This window comes from Natrix helvetica (genome assembly GCF_964273705.1).
Source record: "Natrix helvetica genome assembly, chromosome: 3".
Taxonomy (NCBI): domain Eukaryota; kingdom Metazoa; phylum Chordata; class Lepidosauria; order Squamata; family Natricidae; genus Natrix; species Natrix helvetica.
The window spans coordinates 137,635,200-137,657,623 of NC_138549.1; the positions used below are offsets into that span (position 1 = coordinate 137,635,200).

The following is a 22,424-nucleotide window of genomic DNA, read 5'->3' on the forward strand; positions in this document are numbered from 1 at the left end:
TTCAGATTTTAGTGACTCTTGGAGAAGTCATTAATTTAATAGATAACATTAAATAGATTTGAATTAGGTTTGTCATTATGCTATGGTTTATGGATTAAACCACAATGGGCTGCATACATAGGACATGATTTATGCACCATAATGTCTAGGCCCATCCAATACAATAAGTTAAAACCAAATAAATACCATTGCAATTTAGTGCAATGTATGAATCCAGACATAGCAAGATTAAATATAAAACTGATTAAACACATTGATGTAGGTCCTGGTCAAAACTTTTCTAGGAAGAGAATTCTGAGAATATCTGGAGCAAACCAAAATTACATATAAAGAAATGTAGTGTCACAGGCATGGATAATGTTGATATATGTTGGAATTGCTTCTTTTTGCTAACCGTCAGAAAATAAAATTATTTAGGGCAGATAACTAGAAATTTTAAACTGAGGTGGTATGAGTGATATTAAATGCCACATACATAATAATAGTTGTTTCTCATGAGTATTTAATTTTATAAAGTTCAAATATTTTCTACAAGAGCTTGGATACTCGAAGCGGAAGTATACCTGACTTCTTTTGGTGCTACTTAACTTTCCAAATTATCATGGAATAAATGCTAATGGAAATAAATAAGAAAATGTGTACACTACTGACACTTAAAAAATATTAAAAATTATAACCTCCATTATTAAACTGCTCAGTATTCCTAGATATCATACACATTCTAGAAATCAGCCTAAAAATAGCCTAAATTATGCTACAAAGTAAAGCAGGATGATAATGTTATATTTTGGTGTTTCTCAGTTATAACATGCAATTTTAATGAGTGTTCTATTGAACTACATAGAAGGGTTGAGCAATATTTTCTAAGACTCTTCCTCCCTCCCTTCTCATACTTTATCAATTTCCTTTGTATTATATTTCTGAGTTTATATAATTGTAATAGTCACATTCCTCATAGCATGCTTGCTATGCAATCAACAAGGAAGGATAGTAAATAAATTGGTCTGGTCTTAGACATTCAATCTACTTGTTTTCATGTAGGCAAATTTTCTCATTAAAAATCTATTAAAGGTTCTAAGATTTATGGCCTGAAGAATGGAATAACTACAATTCCCCGTGGTCAGATGAACTTACTGTCTTGCTAAATAAAATAAAGTGCAGAAAATTATGTATTTTTTTAGTTGTGTTCATTGTGTATCAGAATTTTTACTCCACTATTCTATATATATCCCTCACCTCACTGAAAGTAACTTCACTAGACTATAGATGATGTCTGTACATATGGGCACTTCCATAGGCCAATGTTTCCATTTCCCAACCTTTAAGCAGTTGAAAATTCATACCTATATTCTTCCCTTATGTTAACCAAGGAATACTGAGAACATAGTATGCCAATCAAACTGTCCCTTCACTTGACCAATAGAAACCTAGAAGCAATGCTATTTGTTTTACGGTATGTCTTGTCCAAACTTATTAGACTTCATAAACCAGGACTTATTGTAGGGTCTTTTAATACTTGAGTAACCCAAATCTCATAATTGATTCCACACAAAAGGAAAAGAAATACATAAAGATCCAGCACTTTGCTAGCCTGCTTGCTCTTCACTGTTTGCATCTGGTTTTTTTTTACCTCTGCTGAAGCAAGCCAGGATTAAAAGACCTGTCAGATGGATGGATGAGCAAAAACCCCAACTTTCAGAACGTTACCCGTATAAAAATACAGATGACCTTCTTTTGCAATTTGGCTTGTACCACAGCTGAGCCAAAAATAAATCATCTTAGCTGCCAACCTCAACTGATGTTAATCCTAGAATTCCAGAGTGGCTTTTGACTTGGCAGAGTTCTGCAGTTGATCAGCCAAATTGTGTAAGCTCAGCTGTACAATGAACTACTAATAAAGGAGAATATTTCTAGCTCAGGGTTGATCTGAGGGGTTCTTGGTGCTCTCTGAACTTGCTTGTTTTCTTACAGACGTTTCATTACTCAAACTAGATAACATACAATAAAATCTTTGCATGAAAGTTGGGAATGGCAAAATACTTCAATCCCAATACTAGCATGTACAGACTCAGAAATATGTATTTTTGTTTTATGGAGAATAAATAATTAATTTTAAAGTAATGAATATTAACTACAATTCAGTTGCCAGGCAGAGATATTTTAACTCCACTACTTCCAATTCCATTTCCTTGGAATTAATCCTGTATGATTCCTGCAGGAGATGTTACTGAGATTAGAAGGAGCAATTAATGCAATTATATAAACAGTAGATCAGCCAGGAATTAACCTGGAGAATATAAAATGCACCCAGCGCCTGAACTGTGCATTTTCTCAGAAGCAAACTCAAAGGTACATAGGATGACTGCATGAAGAACAGACTGTGCAGCCAAGAAACTGATTCTCCTTTTCTGTGGTGTTCTGAGATTGGACAGCCCAGCAGAGTTGATAGGTATGTATCTCTGGCTTTATGCGCCTCTGCATGTGAATCTGGAAAAAAAAATTACTGTACATTTGTAGACAGGAACATGTAGTGTTCAACATTACAAGCTTACAATACATACTGTTTTTGAGGTGCCACAAGATAGGTGTATTTTGGCAGTAAAATAACATGATTATCCTTCAAAAACATTTTCCTAAGCAGGATTCTGTTTGTTGTGAGGAAAGATTTTTAACAAAAAACATTCTCTATGCCGTCAGTTCTTGATTTACGTCATTCATCAGCATTTGATCTGTCATTAACCAAGCTTTTTTCTCTGTCAATGGCTTTACTCGTTTACCAATTCTAGGATATAATGTTTGAATGAAGCAAGTTGTGTGTGGAAAGTATAACAGCACAGAAGATATAATCAAAATCTGAAACCATTTCAGTACATTTGAACAACGAGATGAAATTCAATATAAATGAATATGAATGCCTGCATGTGACATAAATATTTGTCACGTTGAATAAACAATTGCCTGAGCTTGACATCATTTGGCAACAGTTGGGGGATATGTGTGCTTGTGAAGCTGAAATTAGAGCACTAATTATTCAGGTGTCACACATTAAGAACATTGACAAATTAGACAACGGTCACCAGAAATCAGCTTAGTATGAAATCTAACATTAGGAAGTCACCTGTTGCAAGGACCATTTTTCTTTAAAAATATTAGAGATAGAATAGAGAGAATAACAGAATAAAGAGAAGAATAAGAGAAGAAAATATTGCTGTCTTCCAATATTGGAAGTGCTGGAAAAGAGTTGGGACAGATTCTTTTTGCTTGGCCCATTGCTAGTCTGAGCCACTCAGCACTCCCTAATTACAGAATCTGATGGCATCATCCTGCTTCTACTTCCAACCCGTTGCATACTGCATCCAAGTTTTCCAACTTTAATTCAAAATTGCTGTTTTCAGAGCTGATGGTTTCCAGTGCTTCCTTCTGTCCTAGCAGTAGGCTGCCATTCCTGACATTACCCCTTCTTCCAAAGGCTGGTTGCTGCCCTGTATTGGTATATTTTGATGGGTTGTCAAGCTGCTATTTTCTCCACATTTTAAAAAATAATGTTGGATTTGATTCAATGGCCTGTTAAATCAATGAATTGTCTCAACCCTAGAAGCCCATGTTCAATTAAAATCTTATATATCCCGGTGGGCATCTTTTTGATATCTGCCAAAGCTGAATGAAATATTCTTCGCTTACATTCCCATTCCATGCAAAACTTCCATCCCCTTTCCTTTGTGTTAAATATATATTTGTTCCTTTGTTGCATGAAGATGAACTATCAGTTCTTTGTTGTGAGCAAAGTTTCTATGGAGTTGGAGTTGAAGGTAAGAACTACAGTGCAGATCTGTGCTCATGTTTGATTATTATACAGTAGTGTCAAAGCAGCAATGTTACAGCATCAGTAATATTACAACAAGGGGGAAATAGTAAAAAAGCCGGTCTGCTTTTGGGTAAAAAAAATAATGTGTGTGTGTGTGGTTTTGTGTGTTGTGTGAAGGCATCCATGTGTGCAAATATCTGGGAATATGGAAATGTTCTAATTATTAGCTGTGAATATTTTGCATATATCCATTTTCAGATCTAGTTACATTATTTTGAGCCTTACAAGTACAGAATCCTGGTGATAAAATCAAGATGAAAAAGGAAGACAACTCTAATGTGGAGACTGCCTCTACATTCATATTAGAGAAAGCTAGAAAGCCACTTAGGGGACGAAAAACCCTGGCATATTTCTTATCTATGCAATGTATGGTGCTTAAGTAGGGAATTATCTCAACATGCCTTCTTTCAATTTAGCATGAGATTAATTGCTCTTGATTTCTAGAACTCGGGGAATAGAGACAGGAAATATCTAATGGGTGTTGATAGGAGCCTGATTTCTGTTCCTGTTAGACCTATTCTAGTGATATTTCATTTGGATTTATCTTTATATCCAGCATGAATCCTGTCCTTTCCATCTCTGTGCCCCTAGTCTTTGCCTTGACTTTGGGGCAAAGTCTGGCTCTTTGTATCCCTGTTGATTATGTCATCCATGTGGAGAAGAGAGAATGTGGCTACTGCTTAGCTATCAACACCACCATCTGTGAAGGATTCTGCATGACCTGGGTAAGTGGATATGGGCTTCTAAGATATTTCTGAGTCTCTCCTTATAATCCTTCTTGAGCATATATGTGAGTGTGAATATTTGGGGTTTGGGGCTGATTGGAGCTGCAGTAGATGAAGTACTAACAGAATATGAATGGAATCATGTACTGCACTTTAGAAATCATAAACTGTTTTTTCGTATTTCATTTATTTATGCTAACCCCAGAGTTTTAGGGATTTTCCACATGCAAATGGCTGTATGTGATCTACTGGCATGTGCTTTATGCCTCTCCCATTAATGACATTGCACCTCAAACTTTGATTTTTTTCCCTGCATTGTTTTTAAATTTGGGGGAAAGGTGGCATACTAAACTGGGTGTCTTAAGACTTAGCACTCACATGTAGAATAGAATCCTAGACATGACACACAAAGCTGGCCACTGAGTTTTTCATTCCTCCTTTAAGAGGATAAATAGTGGGAAGAAATTTACAAGAATATTTTTTAATAAGAAAAAATAATTTGAAATTTCTTTTAACATTGCATTTCCCTCCAAGTATGATTGTTCCTTATTTTCTCAAGTTGTGTCTTAAAAAGTGGTCAATATGCAGAATACACCAGGATTTCAATCTTTCCAGATGTTTAAGCTATTATTAGAGAACTGTGCTCCTTTCAATATATTGTTGACCTTCTCCAACACTTCCAAAATTCCTTCCTCTCTTCCTCTGGGAGACAGACTACATCAAAAGCCATTCCTTCTTATCCTAATTAATTGGGATATTAGTTTGCAAATTGTAGAAATACTAGAACAGATTATTCCAATAAAAAAATCAAAACATATGTTTGAGTAACTGATTATCTCTGATAGTTGCTATCTATCCCGTGAGGTCCAGCACAGTGAATGCACTTCAGGTGTGTTTGATAAAGTAATGTAATCTATCTGGAAGAAAGTCTAGATAGATTGTCCTCTGAAACAGCATGCCCCTCCAGAGTTCTGTGTGGATTCCTGTTTGAAGATGTTCTGAAAGTCACTGAAAATGTAACTTTTTCCCCAGGGCCTGCTGTAAAGAAGTGATTGAGCCCTGTAGGATATTTTACTGTTTATAGAGCATATCTTCTGGACCCTTATGATCTGCTTTATTTTTAAATGGTTCTTACTTTTTTAAATAGTAAGCCACAATGAGTAATGAAGTAACAATGACTAAATAACTTAATTAATGGTTCTGTAGTAGAATCCCTTGAAATTTAGATTTTTGAGATAAGTCTAATTAAAAGACCTGGCATTTCCTTTCCTTTTACAGCCCATTTGTGCTCAATCACATTGGTCTGATAGTCAAGTTCTCCAGTTTCTGCAGTTGATCTTCCCAAGTCTTCTCCAAAGATGGAACTTGGGATTTCTGCACGCCCAGTAGGTGCTACCTCTGAGCAACTGTCTTTCCAAGCAAAGTGCTCATTCTAAGCACATTCATAATCGTTTATACAGGATCAGTTTTAACTGCTTAGCTTTTAGTTTGAAAAGCTCCCATAATGATGAAAGGATCCTTCTAATTTCAGTTGCATAGTGATTACGAAAAGCAGTGGATCAGAATCCAACTTTATCAGGCTAATTTTAAACAAAGCCTATTAGGAATGCAGAATAACCATTGACATTTTGTTACAGGACAGAAATATTAAGAAGCTACTGCCCAGGAGGCCGACTGCCCTATCCCAGGATGTGTGTACATACAAGGAACTGGTGTACAGGACCGTGATGATACCTGGCTGTCAACACCATGCTGTCTCTTACTATTCTTATCCTGTGGCAGTGAGTTGCAAATGTGGGAAATGCGACACTGATTACAGTGACTGTGTGCAAGAGGCAAGTGGTGTTGGTTATTGTGCAATGTTCTAGAAGCAACATAACTCTTGAGGTCTTGGTTCTCTGTATCTTTCACGCACAGCAACAGCTAAGGAGCAGCAACAGCTAAAATAAATAAATTGGGTAGCATATCCATGAGTTTGATCTGTCCATTTATTCAAAGACAGAATACTAAAATGCAATAGGCTGCTCATTTTTGTGACTTTCATTTTTCTGAGGTTTCACAGCAAAAAATGTGTCAAGAATAAAAACCACCCCTTTTTCTTTACTAAAGTCAGAGCAAAGACTCCATGAAATGAAGTCTTAAGTTCTGCTTTCTGACTGGAAAAACTAGAGTTAAACTTTTCCTACTGTGTCTATCTTCAGTGACCAAGAACTTAATATTTAAATAAAATTTTAAAATAAAGTCCACTAAAATCTTTAAATATAAAACAACCCTGTCCATTTGAAATATAATCCTTAGCATGCTGCAGAAAGCTTCAGTGCAATCCTCAGAAGACCAAAATGCATATACATAGTTTGTTGTTGCACTGGTTTGAACTTTTTTATTGTAATAGATTAAGTGCAGGAATATAATAGTGTTTGTACTGTCCTTGGTGCAAGGCACATAATGTCCTGAAATCTACATATAGTTCTTTAGAAAAAATGACATCTCCACATTCTTGTGCTTTCTCAGACAAGCTCAGTGATAATGTACAAAAATAATAATGATCTATAACATCTAAAATGTAAAAAGTTTGTTAAGAAAAAAATGCTTAGCAGTTTATTGTACAATCAACAATATAGTCAGGAAACATTTTCTGCTTCCAGTTAAGTTATATTTGGTTCTTCTTTATAGTAATTTTATTAAATATAATTAAAAAGATTAACACGAATGCAGTAATACAAACTAAAAAAAGAAAATGAATAGAAAAATAGAAAAAAAAAAGAAATGATTTCCTCCATCACATATATAGCATTTTTTTGTAACTTATTACCTTCTCGTAAAATGAAATAAATGATCTCTTCTTCCCGTATCTCATCTCTTATCTATAAACAATTTCTTAAAACTTCATCTTTCCCTCCTGATCAACATGTCCATTAAGGGTTACCCAAGATAACATATGTATCTGTTTTAAACTTGATGAAATAAATCAATTTTATATTCCTTCCTTTTACTTTTAACAATCTTGCTCTTTAATCCATTGAGAGTGTTCTAGACTCATTTTTTCTTGCCCTTCTCACAAGACTTCAAAACTGTAACAATCCTCTTTTGTAAATCCAATAGGATAGAAAGGTTATCGACATCATTATTTGTATATCTCCTTTAGTTGTAAAGACAACAGCTGGTTTCATTTGTATATCTAGGGTACATCTTTTTCCACATCATTCTTATAGTTTCAAATCAGTCTTAGTCTCTTCCAGTAAAACTTGTTCCTCTTACATTTTTTAAACACAGTCTATCTGTAATACAAGCACCTCTAAATTTAAACTTCTGGGTATATTATTCACAAATATCATTTAACATGACCAATGCGAAAATATTTTGCTCCATTCTGTATTAGTAAGTAAAATTTAAGCATACTCTTTAATTGTAATATTTAGTTCCTTCTAGCGTAAAACTTTCAAAATCCTATCATTTTATAAAAAGAATTTAAGATAGCAACATTTTTCCATGAGAAGGATTCTTATTTCAAAATTTTATTTGAAATCCATCTGGATCCTTAGTATGTTTGTAATTTTCAAAAAAGAACATTCTAATCATCTTTTCGCTGATTACTTCCCCCCAAAAAAGAATTTTTAAAAGTCCTTAATAACTTGTATTTAAACCTTCTTTCACTAAGGATTTAAGGACATTCACCTTGTGCTATAAAACATATTGTTCCAAAGGTTTCGAATAGCTGAAAAGCAGATGACAAGAAATTTCAAGTGATTAAAAAACAAATTTTTCAAGCCTTGTGTCCATAAAAGAGTCTACTGCTGTTTGGGCTAGGATGGTGTTTCCGCATATCTCTGACCTGAAAACTTTCCAGATAATGCTCTTGCTGTATCCTCACAAGGATCAACTGTCTGGAGCACTTGTGGATGATCCCAAGTCCTCCTTGTCCAAAAAGGAATTATGAACAACTGGTCCGCTCAAGGGGCCCTTTATTCCACAGCAATGATTGGCTTTCTCTCAGTGGAGCTACCTTTGGTTCACCATTTCTTCCCTGAAGTCTTGAATTATACCGTATTTGATTCTAAATGGCAAATTTTCCATTTTTTATTAATGGCTTATAACTTTTAAAATAATAAATTTAAGAAACTAGTCTACTTTGCTCGTAATATTTGGATTAAGTTATTTTGTATTAAGGAATCAAGTTCTTTAGCGTAGGTAAAGGTAAAAACACAATCTATAAAAATTCATACACCTTTGTTCCCAATTAAGTGAGTGAGACCTAGCAGACATACAGCTGGAAAGACAGCAAGCGGGTTAGATTAACAGCATCTATGGAACCCCAAGAAAAACTAAATGTCTAATTCACTTTTCAACATTTCAGCAAAGATTTGGCCCCACAGATAGTTCTTTCTTTTCTTGTTCTATTCATATATACAGAACATTTCCCTAGATATTCCTTCAGCCTTCCACTTATTCAAAGTAGTTAGTCTCATTCCACTCTTGGAATTCTTGTTTCCTAAACTCAGACGTGCCCCAGTTTGGATGGTGTTTTATGACTGGTGTCTCTATAGCGGCTTTGTCTTTTTCATGCTTAATAATAAGAAAAAAACCACCCAGTCGTCAATAGACTGAGCTGCTATTGTTTCTTGATAGTTGGGTTCTTGTGATTATATTCCAGGAGATTCAATGAATAAAAGTCTAGGGGGACAGTTTTCCATTCTGGCATAGATTTATGAAAAATTCTCCAAACCCAATGAAATAAACTACTTGAGCTATGCCAAAGAGAGGTGCAATGACAAGCGCTCTGCAGCTAGCACCCTTTAAAAAGGCTGAAGGACCTTCTTTCATCCAAATCTTCCTGTGGAAACAAACAAATAAACAAAAAAAGCAAATAAGACCTAACTAGTTAAAACATTCAGCAGTATATTATCTAAACGTATTTCAGCACATGTTAAATATTTACCAACAAAATTTCTCTAGATTTCTTATCAAGACTTTACCAATATGTATCTCATTGTACAAAAACAAGTTTTACCAAAGAGTGGTATCATACCAAGAAGTAGTATGATTCCAGCATTTTTATAAGCCAATTCAAATGTTCATTCTTTTGTGGATAACTAATACGGAAAACTAGTTCTGAATTGTAATATTCCACATGAATAGACTGTGTGACATCACAAGGTAGCCTGGACTCAATCACATAAAAGTGGCTTCTACATGTTATAACTGTGCACTAGGGGTTACTTATTACTTTAACAAGATTTGTACCTACAGAGGTGTCAGGGTAAGTTAAGGGAAACTAAAAAAATCAGTTCAAATGGTCTGACAAATATGTAAACTGTTTTGTAGGCTTTACCTTGCACAATCTATAATGCCACTATAATTCTCCTCATTTCGTCCTTTGCCCATTGACTGAAGACGAGTCTTTATTACTGGAAAAAAGTGTTAAAGAGATATATGTTGGTCAATTAATCACTTGAGTAAGGGATAGTTCAAAATATATCCATTCCACAAAACTATTATTGTATTATGAAAGCAATAGTGTTTCCTATATAAGAAACCCTTAACAGATAAAAATATAAATTAGCTTTCATAGGTTATCTTCAAGGAAAAACCTTTTCTAACATGTCCCCATGACAAAGTAGCCCAGAGACAAACGTAGAGTCATTCTTACCATCGCAGGGGTTCACAGATACAGCTGCCACTGAGCCAGCTATGCACCCAGCAAGAAAAGAGTGAAAGAAGCTTGTTCTCCCTTCCAATGAATCTTGTCCAACTCTATTCAAATGGGCAAACAGTGGGAAATAGATGACAGAGAATGGAACATCCCTGAAAGACAAAATGTATTCCTTTTTCAAGCAATGCAGAAAACTACTCTGAGATTGAAAAAAGCTTAGGAAAACATAAAATCATTACCTCAATAAAGTGGCTCCGAGACCCTTATAGAGTCCTTTGATGCCATGAGTTTGTAGAAGCTCAGTTGCTATTTGGGTAGCAGATATCTTCCTTGGGATAACCACAGGTCCTACATTGTATGCTCTAGTCAGGATAGGGTTAACGGTTACAAGATTGCATCCAGAAGTGGAACAAGAAACTTGGCTCACAATTTGCTGAGATGCTGAAATGATAATAGAAAATACATAAGACTTGTTATTTTGAAAAATCTCACTTGAACTTAAATCTGAGTATTAGAATCCTTAGAATCTATTTAACTACTTGTAATTATGAGTCTGAATGCTGTTTTAGAACAATCCCTAATTTACTCACAGCAGAGGAATAAAACTTTGATAAACATATTTTGGTTCATATATCATTATGATCTGTATATGATCAGTAGAATTTCAAATTCCATACTCCCTTTTTCAAATCTTCCTCCAATAGACTTAAAGAAGAGAATGTAACTGACAGGATGGGGTTCAGTGTATGCAGTCCCTTTTCCAATTATAACAATTTTGTGATTTTAGATTGCAATTATGACAAAGGATTTGCTTTTGACAAAGAAAACTTTGATCTATGTGATTGTTTTGATTATACTTCATCAAGTCAGTATGAACTCTTAGTAACCACTTGATTTTTTCTCCAGGAGTGATCAGTTTATTAATTCTTTATTAATTCATTTTATCTTGTCTTTTGTGTCTTGACTATATTTTCTATTGTCTCCAACCATACAAAAGGCACTGCAGGTTTTCTACATTTCCTAATACTATCCTGCCACTTGGTTCACTATTTTATAGTATTCTGGGTTGTGTTGTGGGACTGTAGCTACCATGACACAGATTATAGTTTCCATACAGCTGAAACAATGAATTTGAGAGATGGGTACAGAACGTATTTTTATCTTCCAAGATAAAATGGTGTAATATGTAAGAGTTTTACAGTGAAATCCCACATAGTAAGAAGATTAATTTATTTCTCAAAGATGTAATATATGAAGAGAGAGAGCCAAGGCAACATTACCTAGTCTCCCTGCGTCCTGCAGCTGGATTTTTAGCATCTCCATAGGAGTGGTGATAATGACCTGACAAACTCCAGCACCGCAGCCTGCTAGCATCTCTTTTGATAAAGACAGACCTACCCTGAAAGGAAAAAAAGAATAAGAAGATTTGTCAAACATATTACTTTACATTCATTTGAATATCACTATATGGAGTTCCAGCAGTGGGAATAGGCTGTGTAATGGAGATACACAGATTTTCTCCGAAGGAACAGATTTTTTTTTGACAAAAGAATTTAAAAAAATGAATAATACTTCACCCTTTACTTACTTCACCTTGTATGTTGGTTCCATTTGTCTCTCTAGCTGTCCCTACTAAGAGGATGACCCTATCTTTCTGTGCTCACTGTACACTTTTCCTGTCTATTTTGTGACTTCTTTACTGTTTCTGTATCCAAAAGGAACATGAGGATAAAACTGGGGCTTCTGTCAAAAATGTGAAAATGTCCTCTCACTTGTCTGTGAATAGCAATGCCCCTATAGAATGGTAGCATTTCCAACAATTTTTAATTAACTTTGGCAAATCCCAAAGAACTGCTTTCCTATTATATAGGGCAGAAGTACAACATTTTCCCTTTCCTCTTTTACTTCCATTTACTTTCTGCTTGCAGTATCTTGTTTCAAAATATATTTTTGTTTACCCCTTTCAAACAGTACAACTAATCCTATTGGTGGCATTTATAGAATAATTAAATTAGTTATTACATGATTGTTATTATTTATTTTTAAAATATGGCTTGATTAAAAAAAAAGAATTCCAGGAAAGTATATGTTAAAAAATATTAAACATGCACTATAAAAATATAGAACTTGAAACTAGTTTAAAAATCTCGGCTCAGCTATGAACATAGTGTTTAATGGATGTAAGATACAAGTGATACTCTAGTATCTGAAATAACATACCCTTCCTTGGCAAGAAGGTGTCTAAAATAGTCATTAGCAGCCAGTTTTATAGCCTTCTCAGGTGTTACAAGGGTCAAGTTCACCGCTGCACCTATAAATAAACATACTTATATTTAATGGATATAAAGTGATTGTATTCTTCAGTTGATAATTAACATTACTCTATTAAAAAAAATTCCACACCAGTTTGGTGCAAAGTTGAGTTCTTGTTGTTAAAAAGAAAAGAAAATTAGAATTAGATTAAGAAAAGGAAGGTAATGATTGCAGAAAAGAATTAAAGAACATTCAATATTCATTGGAAATATATTCATTCACTGTATTTTAAATTAGTGATTCTTCTTCATGTTCTAAAGAATGCCATAAATTTGATAAGATAATTTAAAAAGTAGCTTAAATATTTAATGAAATGAAATTCCAAAAATATCATTAATATAGTTCCATGAAATATATTTGGTTTCAGGAATGTTTAGTAGTTTATTGTAACTTTTACTACAAACTTTAATTAAAACATAATCAAGTAACTTAAATAGCCCACAAAAAAGAAAACAATGTCTCTTGGGGACAGTCACATAGATGCATTAAAATGTTTTCTCTCTTCCCACCATTATTTATCATCTTTTATGTCTATATGTGTTGCAAGAGAAGGATACAAACTGGGTCATAAGCCTGAGCTGGGGGAATCTCCCAAAGATGGAGAGATAGAAATTAGAGTTAGATTAACCTCACAAGAGTTGAATAAAAATTACTTAATTATTTAAAAAGAAAAGGAAAAAAATAAACATCACTTTTTAATTTTAAGCTTTAATATGCAATTATGCATTGATGCAGAATCTGAATTATGTAATTGCTCAATTTATAGTATTCAGCAATTTGGAATTTGTCTGAATTGAAAACCCAAAACCACAAGATTGCAATAATTTGTTATAATTGTTGCACTCTAAATTTTATCAAAACCATCCTCAGGGAAAAAATATCATTTTGAGAGATTTGAAAAAAAATGTTCATGTATAACATTTATGTATTCATATTTATGCACAAAGGAACTGAATACTATACAATCATACCACTTGTATGGATGTACAATATAAAGAAGATTAAACTCTGATATGGCCAGAAAATGTAAATTTAAAATAGGTTCTGCCTAAAACATGTATTCATTACTTAAAAACCACCTGAATGCTGAAACCAAAGTTCCCTCCTCCTTTTTCCTGGACTTTCCATGGCTTCTGGAGATAATGCTTATTAGAGTTATTGGGGATGTCACGATGTTAAAAAGTTTGCTAGGCCTGAACTGCCTGAATTGACACTCAAGAGTTAAACTAAGAAAGCTTTATTGCGCAGGTCATAAAACAAAAAAAGGTTCTTATCTGAAAGTGATTTATTGCGCACGCGTTACACATTCCAAAATTCCTCTCTTCTTTGTTCGGCAGCCAACTTTGGCAAACGTAGCTTTCATTATCAAAATGTAACCAATTAGTTACTTTTGTTTTTTCATTTACTTTTATTATTTTATTATTAAAGTTTGTTTATTAATTAGAATATTTTTAAAAGACTTATTTCTTTTCTAAATATCTCAAAAGATATGCGGAAGGGAATCAGCCACGGTCCATCGATCTCCAACAGGGTGTTTTTTCCCCTGACACCTTGGTAGCAGAGTTTTGGCTTTTGATGATACAAGCTGAGATGGCTACAATTTATGGCTGTATTTTCCCTTCATGCTATCTAAAGATAACCGACTAAGCCTAATTAGCAATGTCGAAGAAAAAAAAAAAAACACGGACATGGAAAGCACTTGAAAGAATCCATTCCCTCAGACACAGAGGAGCAAGATTCTTCAGGTGCCGAGCCAGAAATGGGGGAAGGAGTTACAGAAGGCAAGATCTACGGACTGAGGTCAGTAAATGTCCCTCATTATCAAGATACAATTAATGAACGGCAAAAGTCTAAACGGCAACTGCCGGCAGAGGAAAAATCCTCCCACGCAGAAAGCAAAGTTTATGAAATTCCCCCAGATGGTGAGCAAGAAATGCAAAGCTATCTTGATCGATTAGAACGTTTTGAAAAATATGTTAGGGAGGCGAGAGTGTGTTTTAACGAAATAAAGCGAAGTAGGAGAAGCTCCCCCACTCCCAAAATGTCTGAGGACGCCATCTTGTCTTCTTCAAAACAACAGCCTAAGACACACCCCACAGAGTTCACTGGTCAATTAGAACAAAGAGACATGTACACGTCACCGAGGTCACGTGGTCCCTTTGAGTCAATTGAACTTCCGGCCATGTATAGAGGGCTGCAGCCAAGAAGTGAAGCTGCACTGCCATCTGCTGGCGGAGAAAAATCATTACAGCAAAAGATGATGAGGTTTAAAGAATTAGCTATGAGTTTTACAGAAGCCCAAACTTTGCCCTCAAAGGTTAAGTCTTCAACACCCCCTGGCGGTGTGGAATTCTCCCTAGATGGAAAAAGGCAAAGCCAAAGGCGAATTCGAGGAAGCCAATTTGATGTTGCCACGCAAAGGCCAATGATGCAACCCCAGCATCCCCTGGTTCAGCAACCAGCTTTGCAACCTGCGCAACAAATTGTTCCGATGCACATTCCTCAGCAGGTATTCACAGTCACCCCCTTGACTGGTGAGTCCAAATTAAAGGAGTCAGGAGAGAATTATAAAGCCTGGGTCAGCGAAATTGCGCTCTTGCTTCGAAGAGAAGGCACATATTCCATGGTTTTTGATCCTCCCCGTCAACCCTGGACACCTGCAATAAGAAACCTCGAAAACAGAGCAATCACGACTTTACTCATGTCAATGGAAATTGAGATCCAAGGTATCTTTCCACCTGATGCAACTGCCCAAGAAATATGGGCTATTTTGGAAGATTGCTACAGGCCCGTTTCAATTGAATCTTCATGTTTGCTTATGTCTGAGTTCCATGGTTCGAAGTTGAAACCTGGTGAACGAATTGGTGGACATTTGACCAAACTGAAAAGAATGAGAAGTGAATTGAGACAAAATGGCCATGTAATCGATGATATCCAAATGATTAGCATCATCATTAACTCATTGAATTATGAATGGAAAGATGCTGTTGCAAAGATTAACTACGTGCCTATTGCTCAACGCACAGTTAACCACGTTTGCAGACTTTTAGTGGAAGACGAAGCTATCAGGTTAGCTACCCCACATCTGCAACGGCCTCCAGCCTCAAAGGCTCCAGCCAGACGTCCCTTCCGAGGAAGAGGCTACGCTCCAAGGATGCCAAAATGCTACACCTGCGACCGTGTGGGACATGACACCCGGGATTGTCCCCAACGAGTTCCAGCTCCCGCCACGTACCAGCCCAGAGGAACAGATTCCAGAGGCAGAGGTAGAGGCGGAAGACAAGGTCGTCGTGGTCCAAGGCGTGATCCACAAGCTCCGCTTGCAACACTGGCCATAACCAACGTTCCACAACCTGATCCAAAGTTCGACAGACGTCTTTTGTGGACTTTAGATAGTGGAGCAGCTGTGCACGTTACCCACAGAAGGGAACTTTTCACAGAGATGGGCGAACCAGAGCCCGAGTATCGAGAACTGTATTCCTTCACCAACCACACTTGCAAGGTTATGGGAAAAGGAACTGTTTACATTGAAGAGCTCGATACACACATCCCTGATGTTTATTACATACCTTCAGCAACCAGTAATTTGCTTAGTCAAAGTCACTTGTCTAGAGAGTTAAAGTTCCAGGTTCACCACCTCGAAAAAGCAAGTTACTTAGTTAAAGATGGTGATATTGTTGCTGAAACCATGCTGATTGGTGGTGTTTATTACTTAAAGCCAAAGCCTAAAGGGCAAGCACAGGCAAGTATGCAAACTCCAAAAAGGCACAACGCAGACCCAGAGAGAGTTGTCCCAGAGAGAGAAAGCGTTACTGTGCCAAAGGCTCCTAAAGCCAACAAACAAAGAAAACAGAAACAGATTGCTCAGAGTAAGCCTGAGGGTCCTCATGAAACTGTTAATGTTGAGAATTCACTAACTGGTAAACCTTTGCATTCCAGGTGTATTCACAAGTGGCACAGAAGATTGGGGCATGCCAGTTTCCGTGTTCTTAGAAAGATGCCGGAGTTCGCAAAAGGTTTGGATCTAAAGGGGTGTAAGGTGTTTTTGGATTGTGCGGTTTGCAAAAAGGCTAAATCCAAGGCGGCTGCAATTCCCAAACACGCTACACGCCGGTCAACACGCATTTTTGATTTGGTACACACTGACATAGTGGGTCCTTTCCCACCAACACTTGGTGGCAGAAAGTATTTTTTTAACAATTGTAGATAATCATTCTAGATATGGATTTGTATATCCTATGAGAGAGAAATCTGAGACCTTTCAGATCTTTAAAGACTTTGCAGCGTTTGTTTCTACACAATACCAAGTTCGCATCGCTAGAATCCAGAGTGACCGTGGTGCAGAATTCATGTCTCAGCGTTTCCAGGACTGGATGCGTAAGAATGGAATTCTTCATCAGACATCTGCTCCATATACACCGGCTCATAACGGAGTCGTAGAAAGAAGACAAGGGGTTCTACAAACCATGATGCGTTGTCTTCTAGAAGATGCCAATCTCAGTAACGCATACTGGGGTGAAGCAATCAAATATGCAAATTACATTGTCAACCGTACTTGGAGCAGTGTAATCAATCAAACTCCTTTCTACATGCTGTATGGCTACAAGCCTGATCTCAAGAACCTCCACATTTTTGGTTCATATGCTATGGTGAACACTCCCTTAAGTCAAAGGAGAAAGGGAGGTACAGTAGCAAAGAGACTGAGATTTATGGGTATTGATGATAATTCAAAATGGTACAAATTCATTGATACTAAACATGTGATTGTCATTTCACAATCTGCTAATTTTGAGGAAGATATTGACTGGTCCAGGATTCATTCCAATGATCCTGAAGTTTATTTTCCTAGAGATGGTGTTCCAGATGCCACGCAGCCTGATGATAATTCGCAGGCAGATGTTCCTTCTACCAGTTCTTCACAACCTGATGTTCCGTCTTCGCAACCCGCGGATGCTGATGCTAGCGACGAACGTGAGGACGAGGATGATGATGAAGAAGAAGAAGAAGACTGGTCTGTTGTTCCTAGATGCTCCAAGAGGGCCACAAAAGGAATCCCTCCACAACGTTATTCATGGCAACTGACAAAAACACCAGTACCTTTGATTTGCAACGTTACTCTTCCTCCAGAGACATTCACACAAATCAAACAGCTTCCTGATTCAGAACAAGACAAATGGTATGATGCAATGCAGGATGAAATGGACAGTTTAAAGAAACTTAATGTATTCACACCTGCAAAACCTCCAGCAAATAAGAAAGTCATTGGCACCCGATGGGTCTACAGAATCAAGAAGAAACCAAATGGTGAGTCTTTATACAAAGCCAGACTTGTAGCTCAGGGTTTCGCTCAACGTTATCCTGAGGACTACACAAACACTTACTCACCAACAGTCAGAACTGAAAGTGTAAAAATTGCCTTAACCACTGCAACTATTCTTGGTTTAGAAGTTTTTCAATTTGATGTGGACACAGCTTATCTACATGCAGACCTAGATGAAGAGATCTACGTGAGAAGCCCTCCAGGATTCCGAAAGCAAGAAGGGGATACCTGGTTCCTGAACAAAAGTCTTTATGGTCTGAAACAGTCAGGTTTAATGTGGTATTTATGTCTTACTGACAAACTAAATTCAATGGGCTTTATTAAGTCCGAAACTGATGAATGCGTGTTCACAAAAAGATCTAACAATGCATATGAGATAATTCTTGTTTATGTTGATGATATTGTTTATATTGGTCCAAATAAGAAAATGAGTGAGATTTTTGCCAAAAGTTTGCAGAGATACTTCACACTAAAATCTTTAGGACACATTAGCACTTATTTAGGTGTTCAAATTGAAAAGACACAGAAGGGGTTTAGTCTTTCACAAGAGGAGAAAATTGACCACATTCTACATCATTGCAACATGAAAGATGCTAGCACAACAAAGACACCCATGCAAACAGATTTTCACAACTTAACACATGAACCAAGTCCTGAGTTCGAGGATCAAACACTTTATCGTTCAGTCATTGGTTCACTATTATACATTAGTAGTTGGACCAGACCTGACATCGCACTTAGTGTTAATCTTTTATCACGACACGTAGGTAAGGCAACACAATTTCATTGGTCATGCATTAAGAAGTTGTTGAAATACCTGAAACACACTAAGCACATGAAGTTATTGCTAGAACCAACACACACTGATCAACCAAAGTTGATTTGTTTTGCCGACGCCGACTGGGCGAGCGACAAGAAGTCACGCAAAAGCACTTCTGGTTACATGATGTTCCTAAATGGTTGTCCTGTTTACTGGCAAGTGAGAAAACAGAGTTTTGTTTCATGTTCATCTACTGAAGCTGAATATGCTTGTGTTTCAGATGCTTGTAATTCTCTAACGTGGTTTGATGCTTTGATCACAGATATCTGGACACGTCCGATTCAACCAATCACTGTGATGGAAGATAATGTATCTGTTGTTTATATTTCTGAGTCACATTTCACAGGTTCTAGGTCCAGACACATTGACATTCGTTATCAAAACACAAAGCAATTAGTTAAGCAAAGTTTTGTTAAATTGCAATATGTTTCTACACATGATCAGATCGCAGACATGCTTAACAAACCACTCGCCGCAAATCAACACGAATATCTGCGAAAGAAGATGTGCCTTAATTGATGATTTGATGATGTCAGCCCAGACTAGCAAAAGAAGGGGTGTCACGATGTTAAAAAGTTTGCTAGGCCTGAACTGCCTGAATTGACACTCAAGAGTTAAACTAAGAAAGCTTTATTGCGCAGGTCATAAAACAAAAAAAGGTTCTTATCTGAAAGTGATTTATTGCGCACGCGTTACACATTCCAAAATTCCTCTCTTCTTTGTTCGGCAGCCAACTTTGGCAAACGTAGCTTTCATTATCAAAATGTAACCAATTAGTTACTTTTGTTTTTTCATTTACTTTTATTATTTTATTATTAAAGTTTGTTTATTAATTAGAATATTTTTAAAAGACTTATTTCTTTTCTAAATATCTCAAAAGATATGCGGAAGGGAATCAGCCACGGTCCATCGATCTCCAACAGGGTGTTTTTTCCCCTGACAGGGGAGATATTACATGCCAGTTCAGAAAAAACAATTTTCTTTCTGTGTTCCTGAATTTCTGTCTCTAATTTTAAAAGAAAGCTAGCTTTTTAAAAAATTCAGCAGAAGTATGGTCTACCATCTCTGCCTTTGCTTTATAGTACAGAAATCATGCCTCTCCAATTTTTATTCTCTTGAGATGAAAGATTACATATAAACTATTCTTCTTCTGGATGTCCCTTAAACAAGCTCCTTTTGATCTTGTTCTAGCCCAGGGCTGTCAAACTCCCAGCCCATGGGCCGGATGCATCAAATGCTGCCCACGCCCCATTTAGTGAAGGGGAAAAAAAGTCCCAATATGTCATGTGACGCCACCTTGATGACGTGAGTTTGACACATCTGCTCTAGTCACTCCACTCTCTTAACAAACCATAGTGCAAAAAGTTCAATGTCTTCACCGTCATTGCAATGCATACAAAGCAACCCCCATGTTATTCTTCCTCTCCATAATCAACCCAATCCAAAATATTGCTCCCTTTTGAGATGAAGACAAATTGGAAAGGAAACCAAGACCTCAGAGTGTGACCGGGTGGGTGGGTGGGAGCAGCTTTCTCCATTTCAGCACTCTTTGAAAAGTGAGTACATCCTGACTGCTTAGTAATTAATTAAGACAAATGCTTGGAAAATGCTAGTCACTGGTATATAGGCAACTGAAGGGCAGTAATTTAAATATTGCTGAATTAAAATTCCTACTTTTCCTTGCTTTCTGGTAGTTCAGTAACTTCTGGTCAGCCTCAAGATTCCTTACTCCTACAGTATCTGAATTGACACCTTACAGTCATATGTTCTTCCCCTTAACTGGACTCCAGCACTATGTTCTAGAACTGACAAATTTTTAAAAAGCAACCTTTTATTTTTGCATTTCTTTGCTTCTGTATTTAATCCCTGAATAATAAAATGCTATTCACTTTTACCCAGAAGTCATGGAAACAGCTTACTACATTAGAAATGTATTTAGAACTGCATACTAATAAAATAAGTACAACTAGCCATCAAAATTAATACTAATATTAATAACTAAACATACTTACCTCTATACATGCCAAAATAGCCTTCTGAACGTAAAATTTTCACTAGACAATCCAACCTGATCAGAACATCAGTAAAACAATTCATAAGTTTTATATGCAATGTTTGGTATAATTCCAACTATTGTTTTAATATCTATTTTTGTTTCCAGTGATATCTATCCATATTTACATAGAATTAGCCAGTCCAATCTGATCAGAACATTAGTAAAAACAATTTGTAAGCTTTTACATAATTTGGAATTGTTTTAATATCTGTTAGTCTTTTCAATGATGTCTATCCATATTTATACATAATACAAAAGTCAATGTACTCTATCAAATGTTTTTGCTTTCATAAATGATTTCTAGCTAAAATTACTTATAAAGTAGAAATTAGCATTAGCAACAATGAATACCCTAATGCTAGTTATGTGAGCATCTCAAGCCTTTGAACTACATATAATAATTACAGAATCATTCCATTAATAATCGTATATTTATATTCCTCAGTATCTGCATCCATTTTTATCCTCTATGATAAAAATTGCTATTTGAACAATTTATAAACATAGTAATATCATTTTTATAGTTACAAAAAAGCTAAATTATATCCCGAGCTATTGAAGAAGTTTCCTGTCCTAGAAAGAATGGACAAAAGGGCTTTTGAAAAATATCCTCTTCAAAACAAGTTTTATTGGCTTGAGATGCTTTTCTAAAGGTCACTTACATGCTTTTGTAGACTTGCTGTCCACTTCTTTGATTCTGTAACCTAGTTTTAACCAAGTCAATTGGAAATATACAAGTAACACCTATGATCCCAGCAGCTCCTCCATTGATGAGCTTAGCAGGCAAACTAAACAGAAAAAAGTATAGTATAAATATATACAGTAATTTATAATTATATCACTGCTTCTCTCTTCCCATAACCTGTCCCTTCCCTATTCCTATCTATACAAAATCAGCTGCTTTGTCCTTTGTTTTGCTACTTAAGAGCATAATCAATAGGAAGTAGCAATAACATCTTTTACATTTCAGAATTCTCGTGGAATACCTTGCCATTGCTTCAGACTTGCTATACATTTTTCTTTCTGCTATAAACTTGAGATAACATCTCAATAAAAAAAAATCTAGGTAACTCTATCAGCCTCCAATCTTGCAATTGCTTCAATCTTATTTTCTTCCATCACTTTTCACCCTCTTGCATTTTACACAGAATTTAGGCTACCATATACCAATTTTATGTCTTTGATTTGACATCTATTGATGTTTATATTGATGTCTAGAGTGGGACATACCTAATCTGTTTGTCAGCCATTTTCATCTCAAAAGGAAGAATGCTCCAAGTTTTCTTTGGTCAGTAAAAATAATACAAGCTGCCGATCAGAAGTTGGTTCTTTGAAGAGACAATTCTGTCTAAACTCTGCAAACTGAACCCATATCTTAAAATCCGTTAGTTGTTCTATAAATAATCCAGAGGTATCTCATTGGCTGTTCAAGCATAGAGGCATTTCAAATATGCCTAACCATCTCAAATTCAGTATGACAAATGGGAATACCCTCTCACAACTGCTATTACATCAGATGTCATCAGTTATTATTAATATCTAGATGATTAATTTATGCCATGAAGATTCAACTGAAGTTGCAATATACTTTTTATATAATGCCTATGAAATGATACAGAATAGCTCTTTGATGAATCAAAAGTTACACAGAAATTAATTTAGAAACAAATCTTCT

General features: G+C 36.0%; 2 protein-coding genes across 2 annotated transcripts; one reads left to right on the forward strand and one right to left on the reverse strand.

Annotated features, from left to right (window-relative positions):
- Window positions 1–2,342: 2,342 nt before the first annotated feature.
- TSHB (thyroid stimulating hormone subunit beta) lies at window positions 2,343–6,458 on the forward strand (the record flags this gene model as incomplete). The annotated part of the gene is made up of 3 exons (XM_081949215.1): window positions 2,343–2,449; window positions 4,422–4,590; window positions 6,228–6,458. The coding sequence occupies exons 1-3, from the start codon at window positions 2,367–2,369 to the stop codon at window positions 6,456–6,458; spliced, it is 483 nt and encodes a 160-aa protein (XP_081805341.1). The 5' UTR covers window positions 2,343–2,366.
- Window positions 6,459–6,968: 510 nt separating this feature from the next.
- LOC309389471 (mitochondrial glutamate carrier 1-like) lies at window positions 6,969–22,082 on the reverse strand. Its single transcript, XM_081947890.1, has 9 exons — window positions 21,980–22,082; window positions 21,412–21,537; window positions 20,706–20,761; window positions 12,461–12,551; window positions 11,521–11,639; window positions 10,480–10,681; window positions 10,238–10,392; window positions 9,920–9,995; window positions 6,969–9,421 (listed from the first exon to the last, which is right to left on the reverse strand). The coding sequence occupies exons 1-9, from the start codon at window positions 22,003–22,005 to the stop codon at window positions 9,262–9,264; spliced, it is 1,011 nt and encodes a 336-aa protein (XP_081804016.1). The 5' UTR covers window positions 22,006–22,082; the 3' UTR covers window positions 6,969–9,261.
- Between the last annotated feature and the right edge of the window lie 342 nt (window positions 22,083–22,424).